We start from the raw sequence: 27,579 nt of genomic DNA on the forward strand, positions 1-27,579 counted from the left end.
CCTCAGTTACCATGAGAGCTGAGCTCTGTGGGGTGTGGCTGATGGATGCTGTTGGGTGCAGCTGGCAGAATGCACACAGGGATCCAGCGTAGCACAGTCCTTTCCCAAAAGAAAGCACTAGAAATCTACCTGATATAGTAGTAGTAGATGAGAAAAGAAGTCATAGTAAATCTAATATTCCCTAAAATAATTGTCATAGTCCTTCTCAGCTACATCCATATGAAGGCAATTTCAAAGCCCAAAGCCATATCAACTAAAGGAACCTAGAGCTTAAATAGAAGTCTCATGAGAGGATGTATAATTTAACTTATATCAAGGCAAAACTTGGACAGAGTTGATTCATGGGGTGGACAGTTGCTAATCATTCTAAAGCATCCAACAGACAAAACTTGTCACAAGAGCCTACATAAATAAAAATAGGTGTTCAGGATTTGTTTTAGTGAATTTCATTTAAATTGAATTTATTTTAAATTAAGTATTTTTGAGAAATAATTATAATGAAAAGTAGTTTTCCCAGTCCAGTTCCATAAAAAAGTGTTAATATAACCCACTAAGTACAAAAGAAATTTCTTACAGTCTTCATTGGAGATCAGAGTTGGGCTTTAATTTCAGAAAGGATTTTTTTTCCATTGGTTAATATTTTTTTAATTTGCCTAAGACAGGCTTGAGCCATGCACTGCATGGTCATGACTGTTTTTTGTTTTTTTTATTAAGCTGAACAAAACCAGACTATAATTGAAATTTTGTGTGAATTCCGTTTAATATTTGTTTTAACATCTGAGTATTTTCTATCATATTTTAATTCCTAGAACTTGTTTTTTTTTTCTTTCTAACTGAGACACCCTCATTGTTTCTAAGGAGGTGTGTAACTTCTACCTACTTTTTATATATAAACCATATGCGTGTATATATATATATATATATATAAAATACCTTTAAATACCTATTCATGTTTCTTCCATGGCAGTATTTCTGTTTAGATGGTGCCTAGATGGTCACTTGTGTCTGAGATACATCACAGCTGCCTACTACTGGGAGAGACTGTGCACTCCCAAGGCAAGGATTACACCAGTAGAATCACTGAACAATCCAAGAGTCTAGCTGACAAAAATAGTAACGTTTCTAACTTTTAATTCTTTGGCCACCTTTATATGGGTTTCTCAAGTGAGGCCAGACCTGAAAGCAGGTCTTATGCACACAATCAATTTATGAGTGTACAATCATAATTTATTGCCCATGAGGCACATAAATGGCTGGGGCTAATGTGGTGTGATGTGCTCAGCAGTTCGTGAGCAGGCAGACAAAGCTGCTCTGCTAGCCAAGCTGGTCAGGCAGTTGGCAAAAATACAGGAAAGTGCCAGTCCTTGGGTCCTACTTTGCAGTAGACTCAGCTTCTATGAATTTTCACCTTTCTCCTCTCTGACTTTACATCTACCCATATTGCAATTTTCCTCTTGAATCTAGGATGATTTCAGATTTTCTGCTTCAAGTTAGTTCTTCTGCCAGTAGCAGCTCTGTACTCCTGTGGGCTTTTTATTTCTACTTTTCAACTTACATGAGCCAATGGCCCATGTTAACTGCCTCTCAAGAGCTGACAGAGAATGTCACAGTTCAGCATGATCTTCCCTTTCTCCAAACTGGGGCAAGGGCATGTGTGGGTTCTCTTTGCACGTGTACCCTTATTCTAAGCACTTAGAAGCTCACTGTCCAGCATCATTTGGAGACGGAGAGCAAAAGTGCAAGCACAGGAAAGCTGGTATGACTGTAGCTCTGCAGATAAGGTTTGTAAGATGCATGACAAAAACGGTGTCTCCCAAAGAACCAGCTGTCCCAGATCTGAGAAAGGCCAATGCACATTCAACAAGGTTTGGACGGGGGGTGTGGCAAAAGATGGTTCTGACCAGTCTCTCATAGACGTACCTTGGCTTGGTTCTTGCCCAGTGCCAGGCCCAGGGGTGGCAAGGAAAGGCTGCCAGGGAGGCTTGAAGGGACCACAGAGCTCACCTTCCTCCCCTAACCTCTGCTCTCTTCCCTTTCTCCATTGCTCTTTTCAGTATGTCTTTTTAGATCAGCCCTTTCTTTTCTTCCTCTTTCCAGTTGGTTCAATAAGATCCTGTTCCTTCCTATTTCCCCTCATTCCCTTTTGTCTTCTCACCTCAATTTCACTTCCTAACCCTGCTTCCCTGCCACGACACGACAATCAGTCTCCCTTGAGTCATCCTTACTTCCCCCCAACGTCCCCTATCACTCTGACGTCTTTCCCCCTTCCTCCCCCCAGCTCTGACGGACGCGGTCCTCTCACCCCACCGAACCCTCCTCCTTTATAAAGAGATTTTCCTCTTTTTAATCCACGAGACCCCCGCCGCAGCCTCAGCACTCGGCGCACCGTCGGCACCGCGGGGCGAGGCGACCCTTCCCTCGCTCCTTCCCTCCCCCCGCCAGCGGGAAAGCCCCGGCCGGGCACAAAGCCCCCGGCGGCTCGGCCCCGACACCGCCCCGGGGATGGGCGGCCGTGCCCCGCGGGCGGCGGGGCAGCGCGGCGGCGGAGCGCAGGTGGGCGGCGGGCGAGCTCCTCTCGCTGCCCGACGGCGCGGCGGCCGGGCGGCCGGGCGGGCGCTGCTCCGCGGGCGCGGGCGGGGGGCGGCCGCGCAAGGCGGCCGGCGGAGCGCGGAGCCCCCGCAGGTAGGGCTGGCTCGGGCGGCTGCCCCGCCGCGGAGCCGCGGAGCCGTCGGGAGCGCGGACGGGTCTGCCCGGCGCGGCCGCGCGAGAGCGGACGCGGAGCGGCGGGGCCAGGATGGGGAGGGGGCTCCGGGAGAGGCTGGGTACGGGGCTGCCGCTGTCTGCGTCCTCCGGAGTTTTCCCCCGCTGCTGTTCGTATGCCTTACCATTTCTGCCTTCCGACAGCTTTTAAGCTTTCCGTTTGCTTCCCATATTGTGGGAGACCAGATTCGTAGGTTTCCTGCTGGACAATTAAATCGCAGATTTTAAAATATGACAAATGTTACAAGGGGGACAAGACTTGGCATTCCCATACAAATACTTTAAAGATATGTTTTGCTGTTGCAACTATTGCTTATACATAGTTCTAGTATTAAATAAGATAGTTTTGTCTTCAAAATAGAGATTTTTATTATGAAAAAAATAGCCAAGATCTTCTATGTCTTGTACCAAATTAGTCTGTGACTGAAAAGTTCCCAGACATTGAGGACTTGGTGATACCAAAATAATTCAGTGCTCGATAACTGACTTCTAAGGATAGTTTAGCTTTCACCCACGTCATTCATTCCTCTTTGTGTTCAGAGACTGTAACCACTGGTTGTAGCTCCACAGGCGTTTAAATTGGCATGTGACATTAATCTCAATTACATCTGAAACTCTCATTTCATAAATTCACTGGAATAGTCTCTTGAAAAACCATCTGAAGGCTTTTCTGCACTAATTCTAAAAAGCAGGCGTGCTAAAAGCAGACCTATTATTGCATTCTCTCCAGAGGTCTTAATGAAATAGCAATAAAAGAAACAGTTGGAACTTCAACATGGCTTTCCATGTGGAGGGACTGGTGGCCATAATTGTCTTCTACCTGGCAATCCTGGCAGTAGGGATATGGGCTGCTTGGAAAACCAAGAACACCAGCAGTGAAGGAGATCGCAGTGAAGCTATTATAGTCGGTGGAAGAGACATTGGTTTGCTAGTTGGTGGATTTACAATGACAGGTATGTAAAAGACCACCTTATTGTTTCCTAGTCAGTGTATAACTTGTCAGTTTTCCATCTGAATGAATTGCAATCTGCATGTTTAGTAATGCAAAGTGGGGAAAATATATATACTTTTTATCCAGTTTTTTAATGAACAGCCAAATGTAGCAAAACCAATATATTTGTAAATTTTACAAGAACTAGTTTTCATATATTTTCATTACATGTTCATCTGTAGGCCAGATTTTTTTGGGACAAAAGTATGGATTTAATATAGATTAATTAGAAAGTTTTAAAATAACTGTTATTGTTTTTAAACCCATCCAAATTTGTGTGTTATTATTGGGTTTCTTTAATCTGAGTGTAGGGAAAAAGACTGGTCAGAGGGGGAGGGTGTACAACATAAATTAACTTTCTAAAAGAAAATTGGCGTAACTGCAGACTTGTAACTGTACATATTTCAGCAAACTTATTTTGTGGATTCTTTTAGCTTCTTTTTCAGCAGCTGGACAAAATAATACTTTATTCTCAATAGTAGCATCAGTAAGAAAAGGCTGGGTGAAGGAAGAGTTCTTCACTGATTTTGTAAACAGTGCTCTCTGACTCCCAGAGCCAGTCAAACCAGCCATCCTACATGGGTAAATAAGATATTCACAATATTGTCCAAAATCTCAAAACTTCTATTATGGTATTGGAACAAAAAATAGGAAGAGTAAATTTGCCCACCATTATATTAAGGCAAATTAATGTTTAGACATGTGTTGTTGTTTGTTTGGTTGGGTTTTTTTATTCTTAATTTAATCTAAATCCTATTCAGACAAAGTCCTTTCAATTGTAAAATTGAATTTATCTGACTATATTTATGTTTTGGTGTTTTGTGCTGTTCTGCTTTCACGAAGATCTAATAAGGAAGAGCCAGGTAAAACTTGAGCCAAAACTCTGCATTCTTTATTTGAGATAAATTCACATTCTTTTGCAGGGATGTTTTGCTCATTCAAAGACTGAATGTTTAGATATTAAGTAAAGAATGTTTGTAAAAGTCAATAAAGTTTGAATACAGTCAGATGTTCTACTTTTTGCACTATGCTGTAATTTACTGTATCACACATCCATCAGCTGTTGGTGCATAAGATAAGAGTCTGCTCATAGTGAGAGCTGGTTAGACTGCTTTTTGCTGAATGAAATGTTTTCAAGGGCACTGAAAGCAGAATATTTTGCAAAAATATTTGTTGCCACAAAACAAGAAACATTAAATCAGGGGAGTTGAGATTAAAAAAGGCATTTCCCACAGAAGTGGGTACGACTCACAGATCTGCATATAGAAGGTACAAATTCTGGTCTCCTTAATCCTATTTTGCAGGAATATTTTGTGTAGCAGCTGAAACACAGATGAGACCTGAACTGGGATTTCCTATATCTCAGACATGTTCTATAGCTACCACAATCCACATCCGCACATGTTCCTCCTGTATTGTGCAAGCTCTAGAGATGGCGCAGTATCTCATCTTTGCAGCAGAATATCAGACTGATCCCAAAGCCTTTGGTTTGCTAAAACTATTACAGATTTTATACTGTCAAGGCTGACACTCTTTCTCCCCTATGCCTTCCTTAAACCTGGTAATTAAAGCTTGATATGGCAATTAAGCTACCTTTCAGTTGTAGCGTGCCATGCCTGGCGCATAAAGCAAGATCTGGGCACAAATCTGCTGAGCCAGGGGTTAGTCCGAGTTTTTTCTCGGTGAGGGTGTTTGAGGCACTCGATTTCTAATGTCATAAGAAAACAATTATGAAAGTAAACTGATGAAAATCCACAATAATTTTTACAGGTTGATAATTGTTACAAAATGGACACATTATTCAAGGGCATACTTGCTTTTTAAAAAATGGTTTATGCTGATTTTGCATCTCGCAACCATGACTATTTGCAACACATGACTATTCCAACATCATCTTTATGTTTTCCAGGTTTAATTGTCTAAATATAAACTAGCAAAGCCTACCCTGCAACAGGAAAACAGGAATTGTTTTAAAGATCTTCAGAAAATATATTGGTTTTATGAACATTAAGTACTTTGGATTATGAGATAAGGCCTAATTTTCTCTTTTTTGCCTGTGACAAACACTACAATATTCCACTGGTATTGGCCATAAAAGTGGCAGAAGCTTCTAGAGTTACTTAGTGGAGAGAATGACAGCACTTAGCCTATAAATTTGAAATAAAATTCAGAACATAAGCATCAAAGTCAAAATTCCAGAGTAATTGTAGCTGATTTTCTAAACAACATTGAAAAATCTTAAAGGACTACCTATGAATAACAGCTGTGGATATTTTTGGATATATGCTATGATCCTGAAGAAGAAAAAGCTGCATCAACCAGCTACTGAAATGCTGAACACAAAGCCTGTTGAAGGTTGAGTGTGTCTGAAAATAAGAAAACAGAAAGAGTGAAAAGGTTGAATTCTGGATGAATCACAGCGGCTTATATTAAAATGAAATAACATTGTACCATAGTAGACACATTTAATCTGTGTACAGTTTTATATAATTATAGATAAAATGCTGTATTAAATACTAGCATTCTAGCATTCCTTATTTTTGTGAACAATTTTTTAAGTGATATCTGCAATGAAATTGAATCAAATTTGATTTTAGTGATTGAGTTTAAACCTCAAAGGAAATAGTTGAGATTACATGAATAAATGCACATAAACATGACCCAAAATTACATCTATTGATGTAATTACACCTATTGATGTAATTTTTGCATTTTAGTTGGATAGAGCTACATAACCCTTCCACATGAAAAAAAATACACAATTCTACTTTATTCTAATCCTTGGATCAGAATTTTCATTTTACAGAACTCGTTGAGTTTATTAAATAATTTGAGTGTTCAGACAAGGAATTCTTCCTGAAAAGTGCCAAAAAATTGGTCTCCTAGTATATATCACTATATATCAAGAACTCAGAGATCAACTTCTGTGTGTCTCACAGGAACTAGAAGAAAAATTGCACTCTTTACCCTCAGTATTTGTCTGATATTTTTCACAGTGCATGTTTTAAATGGATGTAATGGATGTTGGTATTTGCTGCATTTTTTTTTTTGTTCTTCAGACAGCAGGCAAAGAGAAGATTAAAATAGATTACCACATGAATGCTTCCATAGATTATTAAATATTGTATTCCTTTTGGCTGATTTGGGCAAAAACAAAAAGAATTTAACCAAAAATAATGGTATTAAACTAACTTTATATTGTGGCTTAGCAAACTAGGATCAGAAAATTAATATCTAAGTTTGAAATCCCATCCTATCTTATCCCTTTATTAAATTTCTAATGTATTCACTTGTGTCAGTGTAGGCACTGACTATCCATTCACTCCCTCAGAAAAAGAAATAAAACACCTCCTAGAGCTCTGTGGTCCTTGACAGGTGTTCCAGAACAGTCATGTGCACAGAAAAATTGATTAGCAGCAATTTTTCAAACGCCAATCTAGAAATCAAGAAATAAAATTAAAAATAAGGGCTAAATCCTTCATGCCACCTTACACAGCAATATCTGTCTGCAGGGCAGACAGTGGAGGATAATGACCCCTACAACATCACACAGATGGAAATTGTCTTGATCACCTCCAGAAGAAAATAAGGGAGCTAGGCATGGCATCCAATTGCCCCTTGGGGAACACCTGACACCTCTGTAGCAGCCCTTGGCAAATCAATGCTGGAGCTGGAAGCCCCCTTCATCACAGCTGCAGCAGTGTTGGACACCTGCCCTTGACTATGGGATATTATTCCCACCTGTAACCAAGTATATAATTAATGTAGAATTCATGCTTATGCATTTTCTGGGAAAAGAGACAAGCTTCCCTTTCTAAATATTTACTTTTCGAAATTGTATACAGGTTCTTGTTCCATAAGATTATGCTGCTTAAGGCACAATAGGCAACACACATCCCAGGTAGTCACAGATTTTTCCTTAGAGAGTGGTGTCCCTCAGGGGTCCACATCAGGACCAGTACTATTCAACAGCTTTGTCGAGGCCATGGACAATGGATTGAGGGCACTCACAAGCAAGGTTGGAGATGACACCAAGATGAGTGCTGTGGTTGATACTCTAGAGGGAAGGAATCCCATACATAGGTACCTGGCCCAGTGAAACAGGCCAAGTGTAAGATCCTCCATCTGGATCTGGGCAAACCCAAACATGGTTACAGGGTGGGTGATGAGTGGATTGAGAGCAGCCCTGTTGAGAAAAACTTAGAACCACAGAATTGTACTATCATCAGGATTGACAGAGACCTTCAAGATCATCATGTCCAACTGTCAAGCCAGCCACTGTAACCCCTAAACAACTAAACCACATCACCCAGTGCCAGATCCAGACACCTCGTAAACACTTCCAGGGACGGTAACTGCACCACCTCCCTGGGAAAGATATTTGAATGCCTGACCACCCTAACAGTCAAAACTGTGTTTCTAACATCTAATCTGAATCTCACCTGTCTCAGCTTAGGACCATTTCCTCTTGTCCTTTTACTGCAGGCATGGTAGAAGAGACTGACCCCACATCACTACATCCTCCTGTCAGGCTGTTGTAGAGAGCGATGAGGTCCTACACTTCTCAAGACTAAGTATACCCAGCTGCCTCAGTTGTTCCTTATCAGACATCTTTTCTAGATCTTTCATGACCCTTGTCACCCTTTGCTGGACACCCTTCAGCATCAATGTCCTTTCTAAAGTGAGGGGCCCACACAGTACTAGAGGTGCCAAGTATAAGGGGATGATGTCTGTCCTGATCCTGCTGCCTGCACTATTGCAGATGCAAGCCAGGCTGCCATTGACCTTCTTGGTCACCTGGGCACACATTTGCTCATGTTCATCTGCTGCTGACCAGCACCCCCAGGTCCTTTTGTGCTGGACCATTTTCCAGACACTCTGTCCCCAGTCTGTAACACTGCCTGGGGTTGTTTTGACCAAAGCGTAAGACTTGGGCTTGTTGAACCTTATGCAGTTGGCCTCAGCCCATCTCTCCAGCGTGTCCATATCTTACACTCCTGCAGATCGACACTGACCCAACTTCGTGTTACCTGCAAATTTGCTAAGGGTAGACCTAATCCCCTCGTACAGGTAATCAGTAAAGATATTAAAAAGAACTGGGCCCAACACTGATCTCTGGGACAACTCTGAGAGAGTTGGGCTTGTTTAGCCTGGAGAGGAGAAAGATCTGTGCAGACCTGATAGCAGCCTTACAGTACCTAAAGGGGGCTTATAGAAAAGATAGGAATCAGGGCATGTAGTGATAGTATGAGACGAATAGGTAGGGAATTGAAGGGTAGATTTAGATTATATATTAGGAAGAAATTCTTTACTGTGTTGATGGCGATGCACTGGAACTGGTTGCCTAGAGATGTTGTGGTTGCCCCATCCCTGGAAGTGTTTAAGGACGGGTTCGACAGGGCTTTGAGCAACCTGGTCTAGTGGGTGGGATTCCTGCCCATCACAGAGGGGTTAAATAGAAGATTTTTAAGGTCCTTTTCAATCCAAATGATTCCATAATTCTAGAATTCTGGTAAACTAAGTATCACACTCCCCTCTATCTTAATTCACACTGTAAAGAGTCACAAAATTCCAAATATTTGACAACTTTTTATGTAGATTATGTATCCTTGCTCTTCTTATTAAGAATCAGCCTTAATCTATCTTCTCCATGTGGTCCCATATGGACATCACTCACCCCTTATCTCTGTAGTACACAATAGCTCTTGATAACCAAAAGTCTACTTGTAACAGCTCTTCTTGGGTCACTTCTTTTTTTGCAGTCTTTCTTTGCATGCATACACCTCACAGAAGTTCATTATACAATTTCCAACAACAAAATGGTTCATTCCTGTATTTCAAATTGCTGAAAGAGAGACAATTGTAATTCTCTGGTTGTTGGAGATCTTTGATTCTAAAGCCATAGTGTAATTCAGCAAAATACCTTGTAGTAGTACTTGAGAGATATCACAGTCAAATGTAAAATAGTAGTTATTTAGCTCTTAATGAAATTTCTTAAGGAATTTTATTAAATTTTCTTTTTTTGTTTTTCTCTCAAATTGTCTTAAACACAAAATCATGTTTGTTTGTACAACGGTGGATGATGAAAAAATTCTGAGGAATGTTTAAGGAAAACACATTTCAAACTATTGTGACTTTTTACACAGAAACCCTAACTACTCTTACATGAAAAAGTAAGGGCTTCTGACACAAACCAAAAGATCATTACAAAAATCTAGGTCTGTCTGCCCTTGTTCAAACTGGAAACTTGGATTTCAAAAACTTGCTCATTATACATTAGAAATAATATTTTTTTATTTTTGGCATGGAATCTGTAAACAGGAAGGGATGAATTCTGTTTCTTGATTTGTTATTGAATATTGCTGCAGATGTAATCCAACACATCTCTGTGTTGGAGTTTTTCTCTCATATATACTGTTGATCCCAAATTCTCAAATGTAGAAACTTCTCTGAATGTCAAAGAATCAACTCGTAAAGTGTCAGAGGTCGGTATATTAAGAATACTGATTTTTGGAGAGAGAGATAAAATCAAAAATATCGGAGATAGCACATATCTTTTATTCAATATGGCTCAAGGAACCAAAAATAAATTAATTAACGCTTAGAACTTATATGGCAACAAAAAAAGCATATATAGAAATATTTTGAGAACTGAGAGTTTATTAGTATGCATCATGTAGCAACAATTTAAAATTTAACAATGTTTAAAAGGTGCTTTTTTTTATGAAGGTCCTGGTAAATAATGTGTTCATTAAACTAATTTAAATGTTCTTCTTCAGACTCCCCCTTATACCTCTTCTTCATTTGTACTAACACAAACAAAATAATAATGGTAAACAAGTAGTGGGGGACTCAACCTTCACATCTTCACTGACTATAGAGAGACTTAGACACTTTGATGATTGCCTCAGTCCATTTGACTTCTTTTTTTATATGCTTAGGCTGTAAATTCAAATTAGGGCTGCCTTTAATAAAAGGATGCCATGCCTGGCACTTGTATTGTTCATTTTATAAAAAACAACCATATCCTACAAAATTATGATTTTATTATTCAGTGTGTGAGTTTTTCTTTCTTTGTGGATATGAAAGACTTTTCCATCTCTTCCTTTTCAGCCACATGGGTAGGAGGAGGTTACATCAATGGGACAGCAGAAGCTGTGTATGTCCCAGATTATGGTCTAGCTTGGGCTCAGGCTCCTATTGGATATTCCCTTAGCCTGATTGTAGGTAAGTAAATGCAAAAACTAATAATCCCTCATTTTAAAGAGCTCTGATGTCAGGTTCAATCTTTGAAATAAAGAACTAGGGTCTGATAAAAGGTTGCTGAGGTAAACTGGATCCCTTCTTCTGGTACGTTTGGCTATTGAAAAAAACAAAACAAAACAAAAGAAACAAAAAAAATCTTTATAAATAATTTGATATCTCAAGTCTCCTAAATTGCTTACCAAGACCTAATTGATTATTACAGCCATATTCTTGGGGCGGGGGGGACCAGGGGTCAGAGGTGGCGGGGCAATTGTCAATACCAAGTTTTTAAATTGTCAATACCAAGTTTTATATACTTGAGTTATCTTTAATTGCCTATATGATCTGGAATATGACCCAGCTGCCCAGGTATTAGTACACCTAAAAATCTTGGAATTAGACAAATATCCTTTTGGGTTAGGAAAGTGCTTATACTTTATAGATATCCACCAATAATCTAGGTAACTTCTGATTTTGTGTAGGAAGTACGCAGCACATATTTCCTCTGTAAATTATTTCCCTCAAACTGAAACATCCAACCTCTTAAATGTAGTACAAAACTCTAAATCACAAGTCAGAATGCAAATGCACAATCCTGATATATGCAGGGTCAGAGTGTAAAATAAAGACAGCATTGCAAGTTTTAATGCTGCAATAATGGTTCAATTGTTTAAAAAGCATGTTGTAACAGAAAAAAAGACACTGTGCTTTTAATATTTCCTTAGCAGGACTGATATACTAACCTTTCTAATATTACTTGACCTCTCAGTCTATTCTGAATCTATTCTGAGGGTCCTCCTAAGTAATCTGTCCCTTTGTTTCCTTTGGTTGCTTATCCAGATCCTCCTTCAAATTTTATTTCTTCCTATACAGCTTGTTTTCATTCCTTTCTTTTTTCCCCTTGAAAATGCTTTCCAATGGCTTGTCCTAGTTATCCTCACTTCCCAGGCAGAAACTTCCCCCAGTGTAGATGCAGGCCAGGTCCAGTTCTGGCAGTGGTTGTCATCTCTGAGAACAGCTCTATCTGCTGTAAGGAAAACAGTGACTGTGGATTATCGGTGCTGGGATCCCTGACACAGGAAGAATGATGCACAGAACTCCATGATATCAGAAGACTAATTAAATACTTTATTACACTATATTATGCTAAAACTATATTACACTATATTACACTAATAAGAACTATATCACTACTAACTAACTAGAAAACCATGACTCTCTCTGCCGAGAGTGCTGACACAGCTGTGACCTAATTGCTCAATCAATCCAAAACACCATCACCAGTATCCAATTAAGAAATCACCTTGGGTACACGATCTCCAGAACACATTCCACATGTGCACAAACACAGCAGCAGCAAGTGAGATAAGAATTGTTTTGATTCTGTTTTCTCTGCTTCTCTCACAGATTCTCTCAGGAGAAATCCTGAGAAAGCTAAGTCCCTCTGTGTTCAGGGGACATGTGAATACCACTGTGGATGTCTGCCTGGAGATGATTTGGTGTCACTGTGAGGTCATGAGGGTCACGATCCATTGGTGTCATTAACTGGCTGTTAGGACTGGAGTCACAAGCATCCTCCTGGCTCTCAGCCTCTGCAGAATTGACACAAATTACCAATAGTCCAGGAGAATTAGCCTCTCTGCTTGTTTGCATCTGTTTATAGATACTCGGACTTGCTTTCCTGAAAATTATGATGATGACTGCAGAGAAAAGCAGTCTGTATGTGTAACCATATGTAACATGCTTTGTGGAGCATGGAGAGATATATGGAGAGAGCAATTTCTCTAGGCATGATCTGTACATGAAGACTTGAGGGGAGCAATTATTTTGTCTTCTTTAAAAAAATACATAATCAAAATTATACAAGGCTGGGAGAAATATTACTGCTTCAGACAGGAAGTATTTATGATTGGTGTAATCTTCCCGTTTGTTCTCCATACAATTTTATTTTCCTTTTTTTTTTCCAAGCAATTTAGTTTTAAAAGTTTCAATACCTCCTATTTCCTTTGACAGGTGTTTGAGGATCCTAATGTATGCTTTTCTTCTTCAACTGTCTTTTGCAATGATGGCATAACAAGTTGAATAGGAAAAGGATCCAGTACCAAACCAAGAATCACAAAAAAAAAAAAAAGCTAAAGGGTTTCTGCATCTACCTGCCTAAACACAGGATTCACATAAGCACTAGAAATTGGGATGGCAGTGTGTTACCCAGTACCTTCAGTTCAGGGAACTTGATGAAATGAAGAAATAGGAGTTATAAAAGGCAATACATAGAAATTTGGAAAATCTTCTGTACAATACAATGAATAAATGACCAATTTGTCATGAGGAATCTAATGAAGGGTTGCCAAATGCCATACAGTATATCTTATTGGGAACTGACAGGGTTTTCAGTTCATTATTATACCTTATACAGCAGTTTTGCTGTGGTGACTTGGTTATAGTCATGTGCAGATCTCAACGACACAGGTTTCCATACAAGGGCTCTTTCAGCTTTCCTCAGATAGGTCCTTTTTTTTCCCCAAGACAGAAAGAATTTGAGGAGGGGAGGCCTTTGCACATTTATGTATAAATCCAGCCCATATACCAGCCAGGCAGAGCGGAATAGTGATACAGCAAAAATACTAAACATACATAAGTGAAATAACCATATGACAAATATTCATGAAATCTGACACTGGCAGAACTCAGAATGACCCCTACAACCCCCTCTGACCTATCCTGCAGATGTACTAAAGTTGTTTCAAACATACATAATAAATCTGAATTGTCCTGAAATCATCCGATTTGCTGTATGTGCTCTAAACCTCATGTGAAATTTTATTTCTGATTCAGGATCTCAAGGGTTCTCTTTTTAGAGCAGGACTATTTGAAACTTCATGCTGGATTCTGCTCTAAGAATCAACAGGATTAGTAGAAAAGCCATTCTCTAGGCTAATTCAAAATTAGACATAACTCTGACAGTATCTATAATGGGAGATTACATAAACTGAGACAGAAAATGCCTTTTTTTTTAAATCATCAGACTATAGATACTAATGGAGTGTGTGTGTTAAGTAATTCTGTAGACATATGTAAGAGTTTCCAGAGGATATTTTACTTACAAACAAACAAACAAATAGTACTGGTGACATTTTTGTACCCTTAACTGTCAATGGATGTTTTATCCCTTAATGATAATGCATTTCTAAACTGCAGCTGGTGTCTTACGCAGCTTTTTCTTTATAGGTGGCCTTTTTTTTGCAAAACCCATGCGATCCAAAGGCTATGTGACAATGCTGGACCCCTTTCAGCAGCTTTATGGAAAAAGGATGGGAGGACTACTGTTTATTCCAGCTTTAATGGGAGAAATGTTTTGGGCTGCTGCCATCTTCTCTGCCTTAGGTAAGGAATAAGCAGTATAAATATTAATTTATTACAGGTAGAAATTATTAAGAATATCAGAAATGCATTAAAATCCCGGCTTCAAATTTTAATGTTTAAGCCAAGTGATTTGGACTGTGACATTTCTAAGACCCATGCTAACTAGCAAATAAGTCTGGTAATGCTAACGCTTTATTATTTTGATAAGGGAAAGATATGCAAACTATCTATTCATTTTCACATACCTTTAAGTTATACCTCTTCAAAGAGCATGAAAGAATTTTGGAACAAATTTCTGTTAATGGTGAGCGTGACATAAGTGATTCCAAATACCACTTTTGTGTCAAATCTGAACCAGCTTTTCTTTTAGATTCTGGGATGAGAGAAGGCAGTCAAAATTTCCCTTAATGATACGTAACAGTATTTCCAATGCATCTAAACAAAATAATCCTTGCATATAGGAGATCTACATATACAGACCATTGCATAACACAGACAATAGAAGTAAACCAGACGCTGATCAACAAATTGAAGAATTCTTCAATTCTAAGTGGCTTTATTCTTCACAAAATGAAGAAAATGCTCAAGAAAGGATTTGGAGAATTAGCGAAACTATGACTCAATAGAAAATCACTCAACTACTCATCTAGTCCTGAAAAAAATCAGCTTCCAGGGTTTTTAATTATATTTCAGGCCTGAATTTAGCAACCCCTTTAAGAATAGAGAAAGCCCTTGAGTTGAAGCACCAGTAATTGACTTTTACCAACTAATCATACTAATAATGCACATGCATGTGGTAATGCCTTCTAGCATAAGCTATTTTAAACAAAAATAAACTTTGAAGGTACTCTCCAACTGCGCTCTGATGAACTGCAAAGCAATGGGGAGCTTGTTTACCACAATTTCATCACAAAATCCTTAAAAGACTAAGAAAAAACTGCATGCTGAGGTGATAGGAGTTGAATAACTTGAAGAACACTCAGAGTATTTACAATATTTTTGGTTAAGGACATGCCATTCTCCTTTATTTCAACACAAGTGGTGTGAATACCCTTCTAGATTTATAGAACAGCCAACAGTTAAAGACTGTCAATGATTATAAAGGTCATTAAAGATTTTGATTTTAATTATTTTGTAAGTAATCTAGCTCCTTTTTCACACCCATTCTCACTGATGAATGTTTAATCCCAGTATTCTTCACCACTTGCTTTTCATCAATACTCCTTGCTTGGCAGGGTTTTAGATGAGAAACACTGGTCTTTAAGCTATAGAAGAGGTCTGAGCTTGTAATTCTTAATTATATGAATTTTGAAGCCCCATTGTGCAGCAAAAGCCACATCTGTCTGCTCCCAGAAGCTTTTATATATCACATATCATACTGTCTTCTAAGGCCAAAACTCTTCCAAATACGTGCTCCAGAATATCCATCTACAATAACTGCAAGCACTAAAAGCAAGATGTTCCATTGAAATAATAGAAGGAGAGGAATTTTTTAAACACGGTCTTAAAACATTGCAATCTCTTGACATAGCTAATACATCTAAGGGAAGTGTATAACCATCCTGAGAGCTGCTGGAGGAGCAGTGCAGGAGGACACAAGCTTTCAGGAGGTTTCTTGGGTGCACTGGCAATAACTTCTTGACACTAATGATCAGGGAGCTGTTGTAGGGAGGTGCTCCACTGGACCTGTTACTCAGACACAAGGAAGAACAAGTCAGGGGTACAAAGGTCAAAGGCAGATTTGGCTGCAATAGGCATGAGATGGTGGAGCTCATGGTCCTGAGAGGGGGAACAGGCAAATATCACTACTGCAACCATAGACTTCAAAAGAGTAGAGCTGGGCCTCTCCAACATTCTGTTTGGAAGAATCCCTTGGGAGACTGGAGTCCAGGTGTCCAGAAGAGCTTGTTGATATTCAGAGATTACCTCCTCCATGCTCAAGAATAGTTCATCCTAACAAAAGGGAAAATGTGGACTGCTGCTGAATGGGATGGGGCAACTGGTGGTAAAAGATGTGGGGAAAGCTGAGGTATTCAGTGTCTTTTCTGCTTAATTCTTTGCTGGTAAGATCAGTTTTTATGAATCCCAGGACCCTGAGAAGCCTGGGAAAGTCCAGTGCAAGGAAGACTAGCTGGAAGAGAAGCAAGTGAGGAAACTTTAAAATACACTGGACAGACACAGTTTCATGGGACCTCAGGGGATGCATCCTGCAAGTGCTGTGGCAGCTGGCTGGTAGCATTGCAGGAGCATTCTCAGTATCCTTCTGAAGACTGTGGTAATCAGGGATGGGCATAGGTGGTTTTCACAGACAGAACAAGAGAGTGTAGTCCTTACAGACCTTGAGCAACATAATGAAGTGCTGTTGGGACATTTCTCTCCTCCATTTCCTAAGAACCTGCAAAATGACACATGCTAAATTTAGACCAACAGGAACAATTCTTTTCCTATTCCCTTCAAAGGTGCACAAAGGGTGTGCAGAATACAGAGGGGAGGAATTATTAGTGCTGTTACTAAGTGTCAGACCAAAACCAATATATGCACTTAACAGAGGTGGGGTTCTCATCAGACATGCTGTGATACACACTAACACACAGTGCTTTGGTTTTCCCCTTAGGTGCGACTATAAGTGTGATTATTGACGTTAATGTCAATATTTCAGTCATTATTTCTGCCCTGATTGCCACTATGTACACACTTGTGGGTGGGGTTTATTCTGTGGCCTATACTGATGTAGTTCAGCTCTTCTGCATCTTCCTGGGACTGGTAAGTTTTGCTTTTTTCACTCTTTTGTAAAGGATTTTGTCCTGAGCAGGTGAGCAGGATTTTGCCCTGAGAAGGGCCAAGCGTGTTCTGGGGTATACCAGGCACAGCATTGCTAACCAGTCAGACTCACAGAGTGCTGACTTTAAAATAGAGTCTGCATTTGCATCAGTGTACAGCCTGTACTTTGGAAATAGTACTGTCCAAGAGGTCTGATTCTTTGGCTTTTTTCCAGCCAGTCTGGCAGTCCAACCCCTCTTGCAATTTTCCTCTTGAGTATACATCTAACTCGGAATAGGACTGGTGCTGACTCCTTCCCTGTCTGTCTGTAGGACTGTGAGTCAGGCACTGGAAGGAGGCATCTGACATAGGAAGCTGCTGGTAAAGAAATTCTGTCACAGGACCTACTGCTTCTCTTCTCTGTGGTTGTCACCTACACTGCTTAGTTAAGCTCCTGTTAACTTAGTTAACCTTTTGGTTTTTCCCTCATTTCCCTCCGCCACCCTTGGAGACAGTAATACAGAAGTCTTACCAGATGTCTTAGCTGTTTCAGTGTGGAAGTGTGGCTATCCCTCATCAGCTGTCAGTGATATGCTAGTGGGTAGCCTTTTATTTTCTGCTGTTCTTTAAGTCCCATATTGAAAAACATCAGTGTGACAGGGTCCAGATCACAAGGGTGCAATCAAAGAAGCTGCTGGCTGTGTTTGCCAGTGGCAGTGACAGTCACAGGTGTGCAGAGAACAGTGATATGCTAAAATAAATGGAGTGACTCAAGATGAAGGAATCAAAGGGCACCTTGGGGGCCTGGTAGTCTTTCTCTGCTTTCAACAGAGCTCTTGTGCAGCTCTAGGGAAAAGCCAGTGCTTACACAGGTGGTCACTAACCAGCTCTCTGTGTGTGCTTACTCTGTGGCTTACTGTGAGGACTTTGACCTTTAAGTGATTTAATCGAAATGCAAATCCAAGTTCCAAATTGCCACCTCAGATGAAAAGTTATTCCAGACTTTCTTCCCTTTCTTCCCTATTTTTGTTCTTCATCTGAACAGAGGGGAAAATACTGTCTCTTTCCCTAACATAAATGTTAATATTTGTGAAACATTAAGTTTCTACAGATGGTATGCATTACAGAAATTCCCAAAATTGGAGATAAATCAAAGTACAGAAATTGTCTTCCAGAGTGATCCACTCATGAACCACTAGAGAGCCTGATCCCACAGGAATAACTTAAAAATTAGCAAGAACCTGATGGAGGGGTTGGAAGCAAATGAAGGTTGTACAGAAGTTTTCTAAATTATTTGATCTATAGCTGTATAGTGTTTTGCTTAATTCAGGTTGGGGTCTTTATGTCATTTCCTATTTGAAATAAACAGCAGTAATGTAATGCTGAAGAACTCATATTCATGAACTCAAAAGTGTCATCAGTGAGGCTGAAGAGTTAGTATCTAAATGCTCAAGGGAGGCAGGTTTAGATCAGATGGGACACTCCCACAGTAGATGTTGCAGCAGAGGAGAGCACAAATTCAATTATCCCAGCTCCTCCTCCTCCTCCAGATTCTGGAGCAGTTTTTACTCCCAGTGTCACAGATTTTTGCTGCTCCTTCCTCTAATGTCTGGTGGTCCAGGAAAGACTGTAAACAATATGTGAGAAGGTTAGGTAAACTAGAACAAAGTTGTATAAATGTGTCTTTGCTTCTACTTTTGCAGTTTCCATTTATTAATTCTTTGCTCACGCTCTCCAGGACACATGTGATACATTCACTACCAAGCCCTCTGGATTTCAGAGATGTTCCACCTGCACATAATCTGACTTTTGCAAATCATCTTGATAATTTGGTATTCAAACTTATTCAAACAAGCAAGAATAAGAAAACTAGATGAGTGTTAATATTTAAATTTCACCAATTTAGAATATCTTCTTTAGACCTGAGCACATTGTTTCTCTTTGGTTACAGTGGATCAGTGTCCCCTTTGCCATGTCCCATCCTGCAGTAACAGACATTGGGCTTACAGCTGTGCACCAGGTGTACCAAGCACCCTGGCTTGGATCTATCAACTCACTTGACATTTACACATGGTTGGACAATTTCTTTTTACTGGTAAGTGATGATTTGTATGAAGGAGTGAAGCATTTAAGCACTTACACCATGTCACCATAACAGCTGAAAATGATAGAGTCTAGTTAAGAGCTTCTCTCAAATGGAAAACTTTTACCCTCTTGACTTCTGCTTGATATTTCTGCACATTTGAATGTTTTCCATGACAGATGAGCCAGCATTGCCAGGAATGCAATTTAAATATCATCAGACTGAAAGAGCTGACATGTTAAAATTAAATAAAAGTGTGCAGCTAATGCTTAACTGATGTCATTGTTGGCAGAGGAATTCATATATTGCAGAAAGCAATAAAGACATTATACAAATGATTAAATATGCCTTAGGTACAGGGGAAGAAAAGCTGCAGAGATGGATGGCAGGATAGATAAATTCATACATGCACACATGCCAGAATGAACCAAGGTTTTTCATTATTTAATACCTATATTACACATGGGATCAGTGGTTATTAAGTACTTTCCATTAGAGGATCTAGAAACACATGCTAACATTTTCCATTCTCAATGTCCCTATGCAAATTTACACTGGTTTTATTACCATGTTTTACTTTAGGATTACCTTTTCTGGCTTTTTTTAAAATCCTCTCAGCCAAAAATCTTCAGGGGGTTTTTATAATTGGTCTATTAAAAGATGTTATTTTATTCAGCATTCTCTGAGACCTAAAGTATGACATTAGCTCAAGTGGCTGTATTCTTTCCTGTAAGCCCAAAGGTTCAATTTCTGCTGTTGACCAAAGGAAAGTTCTGACATTGCCAAATTATGATACACTTTCTTTTCATCTTGTCTGTTTCATTATAGCTCAAGAAATTTACACATTCTTGAAAAGCTTTGATAAAGGAACATTATTATCAAGGCAGCAAAGAAAAACATAAATAGAAAGTCGAAACCAGACTTGTCTGTGAAACATTAATTTAGTCCCTATGTGTGCATGAAGCTATATGAAACACCTGTATACACACTTTCTGGTCCAAATGCCTCCTGCCTCATTTAGTCTATAGAACTAGGTTATGAAATTTGCTTGGCTTTTTTTCCACAGTGTTTAGAGACAGACATTTGTTACTTAGTGGAGACTATTCAAATCCTGCTCTCAAGACAGAATTGTTAGCACTTGAGTTTTCAACCTTCAGTAATACTCTTTTGTGTCATATTTTGCAGAAATAATTTTAAGTCCAATCAGGATTCTCAGTTACATATCCAAATAAAAGAAAAGGGGTTTTACCATAAATAAAAACTTTTCCTTTCTTTGCCTATGTCTTCTACCAATTTCTATTCTTATTGTATTTGCTTAAGGCAGTAGGAGAATCATTTTTCAGATTCCTGAGTTCAGTGTACACAGAATGCCTTGCCTTCTGTAAATGACTACACGCATTCACAAAGGAAGATAAAATCTTGCTCTAATATCATGTCAGAGTCTAATCTAATTTTAATGGAAGAGGAGTATTGGAGGGCAAATTCTTCAAATATGAAATATGAAAATATTACTTTCTATAAAGTTGTATCAAGTCAAAAGACTTGGTATTACAGAGACTATGAAAGTGCAAAGTATTGATGCTAATTGTATAAAAAAACAACTTGTCTAAACGAATGGGATTTAAGCAACTTACACAGGCTTAACATTGCTTATAAGAATAAAAGTTGCAGTTATTACTGGCTGGCTGATATTCAATAAATAAATTAAAAAGTAGCAATATGGCTTTCAGCATTCAAGAGATTCTTGTGCATGTTCTCTATATGGTGATAGTAAAACAATTCAGCTACCCCACCAGTCACAGCATGCTGTTGTGTTTGCAGACATTAGGAGGAATTCCATGGCAAGCGTATTTCCAGAGAGTTCTTTCCTCGTCTTCTGCCACATACGCTCAAGTTCTGTCATTCCTGGCTGCTTTTGGCTGTCTTGTGATGGCTATTCCTGCAGTACTGATTGGTGCAGTTGGAGCATCTACAGGTAAATTATCAAAAATAAGTAGTACAATAAATGTAAAATGAATAGTGCAACAAGTATCTGAAAATAAATCTTGTGTTATATATAGGTGACATATAGGTTAGATAACCTAAATGGCATCATTTTCAACTCATGACTCCTTCAACAGAAGACTACACAGAAAAATAATGTTATAGAATATTTCTCCTAAAGGAAATTGCTCCTACCACAGTGGATGCAATTAAATAATTTTGTACATTCTAGGTATCTACAGACACAATACTTCTATTCAATGTTTGGGTTAGACTCTGGTACTTTTATTTGGTTGTTACAGTAATAATGGGGAATGGCTGAGGGAGCTGTGGTTATTTAGCCTGGAGAAAAAGAGACTGACATTTTGCTCTCTACAACTACCTGAAAGGAGGCTGTAGCAAGGTATATCTCCCACATAACAAGCAATAGGATGAGAGGAAATGGCCTCAAGTTGCAGAAGAGACAGTTTAGAATGGATATTAGGAAAAACGTGTTCACCAAAAGGTTTTTAAATCACTGGAACAGTCTGCCCAGAGAAGTGGTGGATTCTCCATCCTTGGAGCTATTTAAAATATGTGTATCTCTGGCTCTTGGGGATGTAGTTTATTAATGGGCTTGGCCGTGCTGGCTGATGACTCAACTCAATGATCATAAAGGTGTTTTCCAACCTAAATGATTCTTTGATTTGTCAGAAATTGCTTACCTTGCCAAGTTTTTTTTTTTTTGTCATAGTGAAAGTGATCCCCATCACAGTGACTGTATAGTTAAACTGCTAAAAATATTCTGTTAGAAATGTTTACATTGCTTTTAGCCCCATTTGTAATCCAAAAGAGTAAATAAGTCACAAAAAAACTTGGATCCCAGACTTATTTTATTTAATAAAACTACATTTATGAGCTATTTAAAGTTTATTTTAGAGACAAGGAAAAATGCTGAGCAGAACCAAATCTGCCTAATAGAAACCTGTGTGACACTGCCTCCCTGAAATGCCATCAGTCTGCCCTAGTAACAGTTTGTTCATTGAATGTGCATGAAAATGTGGTAATATGAATCGATTGCTACACATGAAGTGAAGAGGTGTAGCTAATGTTACTTATAACATACTGGTGTCCATATTGCAGCTTGGAACCAGACTGAATACGGTGTCCCTGACCCCAAGAGCAGAAAAGAAGCAGATATGATTTTACCTATCGTGCTGCAGTACCTCTGCCCGGTCTACATCTCGTTCTTTGGTCTCGGTGCCGTATCTGCTGCTGTGATGTCCTCAGCTGACTCCTCAATTTTATCAGCAAGTTCTATGTTTGCTCGGAACATTTACCAGCTTGCCTTCCGCCAAAATGTGAGACAATGTTTTCCTTTTTACTTTTAGAGAAAATTTTAGGTGAGACCTTCACTAGGTGATGCACAGACTATTTCATAATGAAACATCTCTGTCATGTTCCTGCCTATATCTAGAAAAATAATTTAATTGCTAACAGTATGTTGAACAAACAAATAAAAATAATTATGGTTGTGACTGACAACAAAAGTGAAAAAGCTGGCTTGGAGAGGCCAGTTAGCAAGAGTTCTCATGGAACTGCAATTTATTCAAACAGCTAATTAGTGTGGCTATAAGTGTAAGTTCCACTTAAATTCTTCACAAAATGAGACATTTTTCTAATCTTTCATTTATTGGGAAACAATTTGGCAACAGAATGGTCTAAGGACTTGGAGTTTTTCTTAGGAAACAGAGAAGAAATTCTGATGCTGACAGGTTTTTTCTCTTTGCCTCATCATCAAGCTTTTTGCTATGTTCAAAGAGTAATGGCTTTGGGAATGGCAACCATAACCCCGAGGGTTTTTTCTCTGAGCTTGAGATTTAGATAGAGTTATTAGATTGTAATTATTATTGAATGACTCATGCAAAACTTTCTTTTACATTCAATATTTTATATTGACTGTATCTAATGTAGGGATACATGTACAGACATGAAAAAAACACCTAACACTGCCCTTCTTTTTGCAGGCTTCAGACAGGGAAATTGTGTGGGTGATAAGAATCACCATTCTTCTGTTTGGCGCATCAGCAACAGCAATGGCACTGCTGGCTTCATCGGTGTATGGCCTCTGGTACCTCAGCTCCGACCTCATTTATATCATCATATTCCCCCAGCTCTTGTGTGTGTTATTTATTAAAGGAACCAACACCTACGGTGCCATTGCAGGATACCTGTTTGGCCTTGTCCTCAGAATAACCGGAGGAGAACCGTACCTCTACCTTCAGCCCTTGATCTTCTACCCTGGCTGGTATCAAGATGATAACAACCTCTATATCCAGCGATTCCCATTTAAAACACTTGCTATGCTCACCTCCTTCTTTACTAATGTCATAGTCTCCTACTTGGCCAAATACTTATTTGAAAGTGGGACTTTGCCACCAAAGCTGGACTTTCTTGATGCTGTTGTTGCCAGATACAGTAGAGAACACATGGACAAAGCGACTCTTGTAAAAAGTGACAATATTGTATTAAATGAACTTGCACCTGTGAATCCACGACACAGTCTAACTTTGAGCTCAACTTTCACAAACAAGGAAGCCTTCAACTACGTTGATTCAAGTCCAGAACTGTCCAACACTGAAGATAATTAAAAAATCTTGTAGCCACAGGCAAAACAATGAGAAGCAGGATATTCTACAAAGAATAGTAAGAAGCATTTTATCAGAAGAAAAGCAAGAATTGAGAATAAAATGCCACTGCACATGCTTTAAGTTCTGTCTAGGAGCAAGAGCATCCCATGGGAGAAACTCTTTTCTGCTATTATCTAATATGTTGGATTAGATCACAGAGTGTTTACTAAAGTATATGCTCAATCCCATTCCTTCCATCCAGAGCTATATACTCTGCCATTAAAAAAAATATTTAAAATTTAAAATATATGTAGAAGAAAATGTGCAACAGTTCTTAGCTAGGATATCATATGAAGAGATTACAATACAGTAAGTCTGAAATATTATCACTCAGCATTTTATTGGCATTAAGTGAAAATATATTGCCACAGCTATAAGTGATTTATTGCTAAAGAGCTAGTTGCTTGAGCAAAGACAGATAGAGAAATTCCCTGGGGTTTTGGTCTGGTAATTTTTTTCCTCATAAAGAAATTTAAATAATACAATCTAGTACTTTATTATTTGTATGAGACAGCAAAATGCACAAATAGTAATAAATTTCTAATAGGAGTGATAAACATGATATATTAATTTTCAAAATTAAAATTAAATCACCAATTTAAAATTATATTATAGCTGATATAAGGCAGCTTTAAGCAAAATATGTTAATATGGGTGTTCTCTTTCTTTTTCTGTGGTTAGTGAATGACACCAAAACTCTTAGAGCAATAACTGGAGTTAAAATTCAGCTTGTGAAAAAAGGCTCCTATAGAAAATCTCAAACTAAATAGAATTTTTCAGTGTTGGGTGGAGAAGACTTATCTTGACTTATCATCAAAATGAACACAAGCGAAGCAGTCTGACACCAAGCAACTTCACCAATGGAATAAATATTGAAAATTAAAGATAATCAACAAGGCTTGAAAAGAGAGATCAGATGATTTTCCTTGCAGAAAATTCCCAATTTTCACTTATTATAAAAAGCTATTCTTAAACATGCTGAAAAATCTTTTGGCTTGATCATGCTGGAATTACACTGAAAAATCCATATTTTCCATAGAAAATAACATTTCCTCAAAAATTTCTCAAAAAACCAGGCTTGCTGTACAGCTTTCCACATCTCTAAGTGTTTGCCTCTGAAAGCAGCTTGGAGAGGAACTGAAAGGAATGCTGAACCCACAAACATAGTGAGAGGCACAGTGGTGTCTTCCACTAAGTGCCGGACTCCTCCATTGATCCCTGTCCTCCTGGCCGTCACAGTGAGCCTGTGGAGCAGCAGCAGTGGCCAGGTGCAGACAAGACGTGGCTCACAGAAGGCAATGCTGGCCAGAAGCAGCAAAGTGGGGAGATGAGGCCTCTGCTGACTCTGCCCAGGCCAGCAGGAACGTGCACTGCTGTTTCCACTTGCCCACGGCCAAGATGATTGTGTCTGTCCCCATTGGTATGTGCCTTTCTCAGCGCGAGCTCTAGTAGCTACATTTCTCTACACTTAAGAGTTATGCTCCAATAATTCTTTTTAAAATCTTGTGTATGACGCAAAATGTGCGGTTGAAATCCAGATATCTTCCTGTTGCTGGTCACCAGTGAAATTTCTTTTGTTAACACTTACAGCATGAGGAGTTATACTGGAGGATAGGAGATGTAAGAATAGGTTTTGCTGCTAAAGGAAGAAGCCATCAACTTGTGCATGCAATGTTGACATAAACTTTCACAAGGTTGAATCCTTAGATACGTTTTTCTCCTTTTGTGGAGTCTTAACAGCAAACATATATGTTTAACATGTAGAGAAATTTGATTTCAGAGATGTTGGGCTTTTTTTCTCCTTACACTGCATTTAAAAACAACATTGCAACTCATTTCTGAATATGCACTGTGACCTGCAGTACTACTGTGCTTACCAATATGGAGTGTGCTCTGGGTGGAGGGAATCAAAACAAGGACCTGCACTAAAAACTCAGAGGAGGCAATATAGCAAAGAAATTAAAAATTCCTGTGAGATGAGTTAATGGGCCACCAATAAAATTTGGGGTGCTGACTATCACAAACTAAACACAAGCCCAGCACTCTTAAATCCCCCATGAACCACAGAGGGGAGATAAGGAATTAGACTTTATAGAGGAAAGAGGGGAAGAACAGAGGCACTGCTGAATTATTCTCCATTTTCAGCCCAAGTCCACTAGTCTGAATACCTTCTTATGGGAAAATATCAAGTCACAGTTTTACCTGCTTACATAGCCAATGCCTTATTCTGCTGTTCCAAATTAAGTTAGAGGATTCCATTTTACAGTCACCTCTAGGCCTTCCTAAAAACTTTTCTCTTACCTCAGTTTTGTCCAGGAATTGCTAGAATTTCACTATGAGATGCTGCACAGTGACCAGATGCTTTGAATGCAGTAACATTTTAATATTATTTATTTCAAAATGCCCAGCTGTGGGGAAAAAAAGAAAAGAGAAGAGGATTGAGACGGAATAATATAAGAAATTTTGACTGAAAAATAAAAATATTTTTCTTTTGTAATTCCATTGTTGCCATAAAAATGTATGGTTTTAAAATGCTGAAAAAATAGGTAGGTGAAAAAAATAAGTGTTAGTCCAAAAATTTCAAAGCATATGCTTTCAACATTATCAGAATATTTTGCACTTTCTATCCTATAGATTTTTTTTTAATTTATGTGATTTTATGCAGTATTCCTGCTTAAATGGACTACAAAAGCCAAACCAAACAGTCCCAAGCAAAGTCTGTTTACAGGTTTTGTTGCCTTAGCTTTCCTACCATTAAATTTGCATAGAGATGTTCATATAACCAAAGGCCATATCTGTGATTGATAGCTGTGGGGGAAAAAAAAAAAACAAACAAAAAACCAAAACAAGCAAAAACCAAAACAAACAAACAAGCCAACAAAAACTATGTTACTTCCACAAGCAAAATGCCAACAGGATATGATTCTTTAAGCAGATTTTATTTTCAGAGGAATTATCATTCTTTCTCCCCTTTTGCAATTTGTGGACAATAGTACTGTGCAGTAAATTTGATTTATAATCAGTGAAGCAAACAGCTCATTTTCAGACACTGAGGTTATTGTTTCTGAGTCTGAGCCTACAATTTTAAAATAAAATATTCATGACACAATCATACATTTTACTTTCATATTCTTAACATTTGTGAATAACATTTATTTGACAGGGTTCTTTTTTCTCCTTTGCATGAGATGTGTTCATAAAATCAAGGCTGGTAACATAGCTGACATGTCAAAAAAGTTCATCTCTACTTGTCCAAATGGGATGGAATACATATTATAAACAAACCATACTTTTGTGAATCTGAACTGAATGTAAACATTAATTGAATCAAATAGAGTCAGATTTAGTCTTTTATTTTCATATAGTACAAGAATTTAGGATTTCAAATAGAAGTGTCATAGGAAAAAACTGTTATTCATTTTTCCTTCTGCCCTTCAAGTGTATTGGTCAAGTTCCATGTGCAGTTAGTAAGTTATTGTAAGTCTGCTATTAATCAGGGCAGTATTTGTGGATGTAGTTTAAAAAAAAGTATATTTTTGTCTGTGTCAGAAATGCTATATTATGACTATACGTAACAAAGCAGATAGGAAGCAGAATATAGATATATATGTTTTAACTTCATTTGTATTGTGTTCAATGGCGTCCATGCATTTCAGGAAAACACTGTCTGGTTTTGGGTCTATTTTGTCCATCTATTAAAAATAAACACATTTATTTTATTATCA

At 38.6% G+C, this 27,579-nt stretch overlaps 1 protein-coding gene across 3 annotated transcripts; it reads left to right on the forward strand.

Annotated features, from left to right (window-relative positions):
* The first annotated feature begins 1,824 nt into the window (after nt 1–1,824).
* Nucleotides 1,825–27,579, forward strand: SLC5A7 (solute carrier family 5 member 7). Of its 3 annotated transcripts, none has more exons than XM_021545555.3 (9): nt 1,825–2,553; nt 3,491–3,713; nt 10,865–10,978; nt 14,225–14,380; nt 16,974–17,122; nt 19,071–19,214; nt 21,024–21,177; nt 22,308–22,525; nt 23,192–27,579. In XM_021545555.3, exons 2-9 carry the CDS (start codon nt 3,536–3,538, stop codon nt 23,813–23,815), a joined length of 1,737 nt encoding a protein of 578 aa, XP_021401230.1. In that variant the 5' UTR covers nt 1,825–2,553; nt 3,491–3,535; the 3' UTR covers nt 23,816–27,579. The 3 variants fall into 3 exon arrangements, with proteins under 3 accessions (XP_021401230.1, XP_085439585.1, XP_085439574.1); XM_085583459.1 differs by lacking the exon at nt 1,825–2,553 and adding an exon at nt 2,604–2,682; XM_085583448.1 differs by lacking the exon at nt 1,825–2,553 and having other exon boundaries at nt 2,834–3,713.

The sequence above is a fragment of the Lonchura striata genome, chromosome 1 (genome assembly GCF_050655825.1).
Source record: "Lonchura striata isolate lonStrDom1 chromosome 1, ASM5065582v1, whole genome shotgun sequence".
Classification (NCBI taxonomy): domain Eukaryota; kingdom Metazoa; phylum Chordata; class Aves; order Passeriformes; family Estrildidae; genus Lonchura; species Lonchura striata.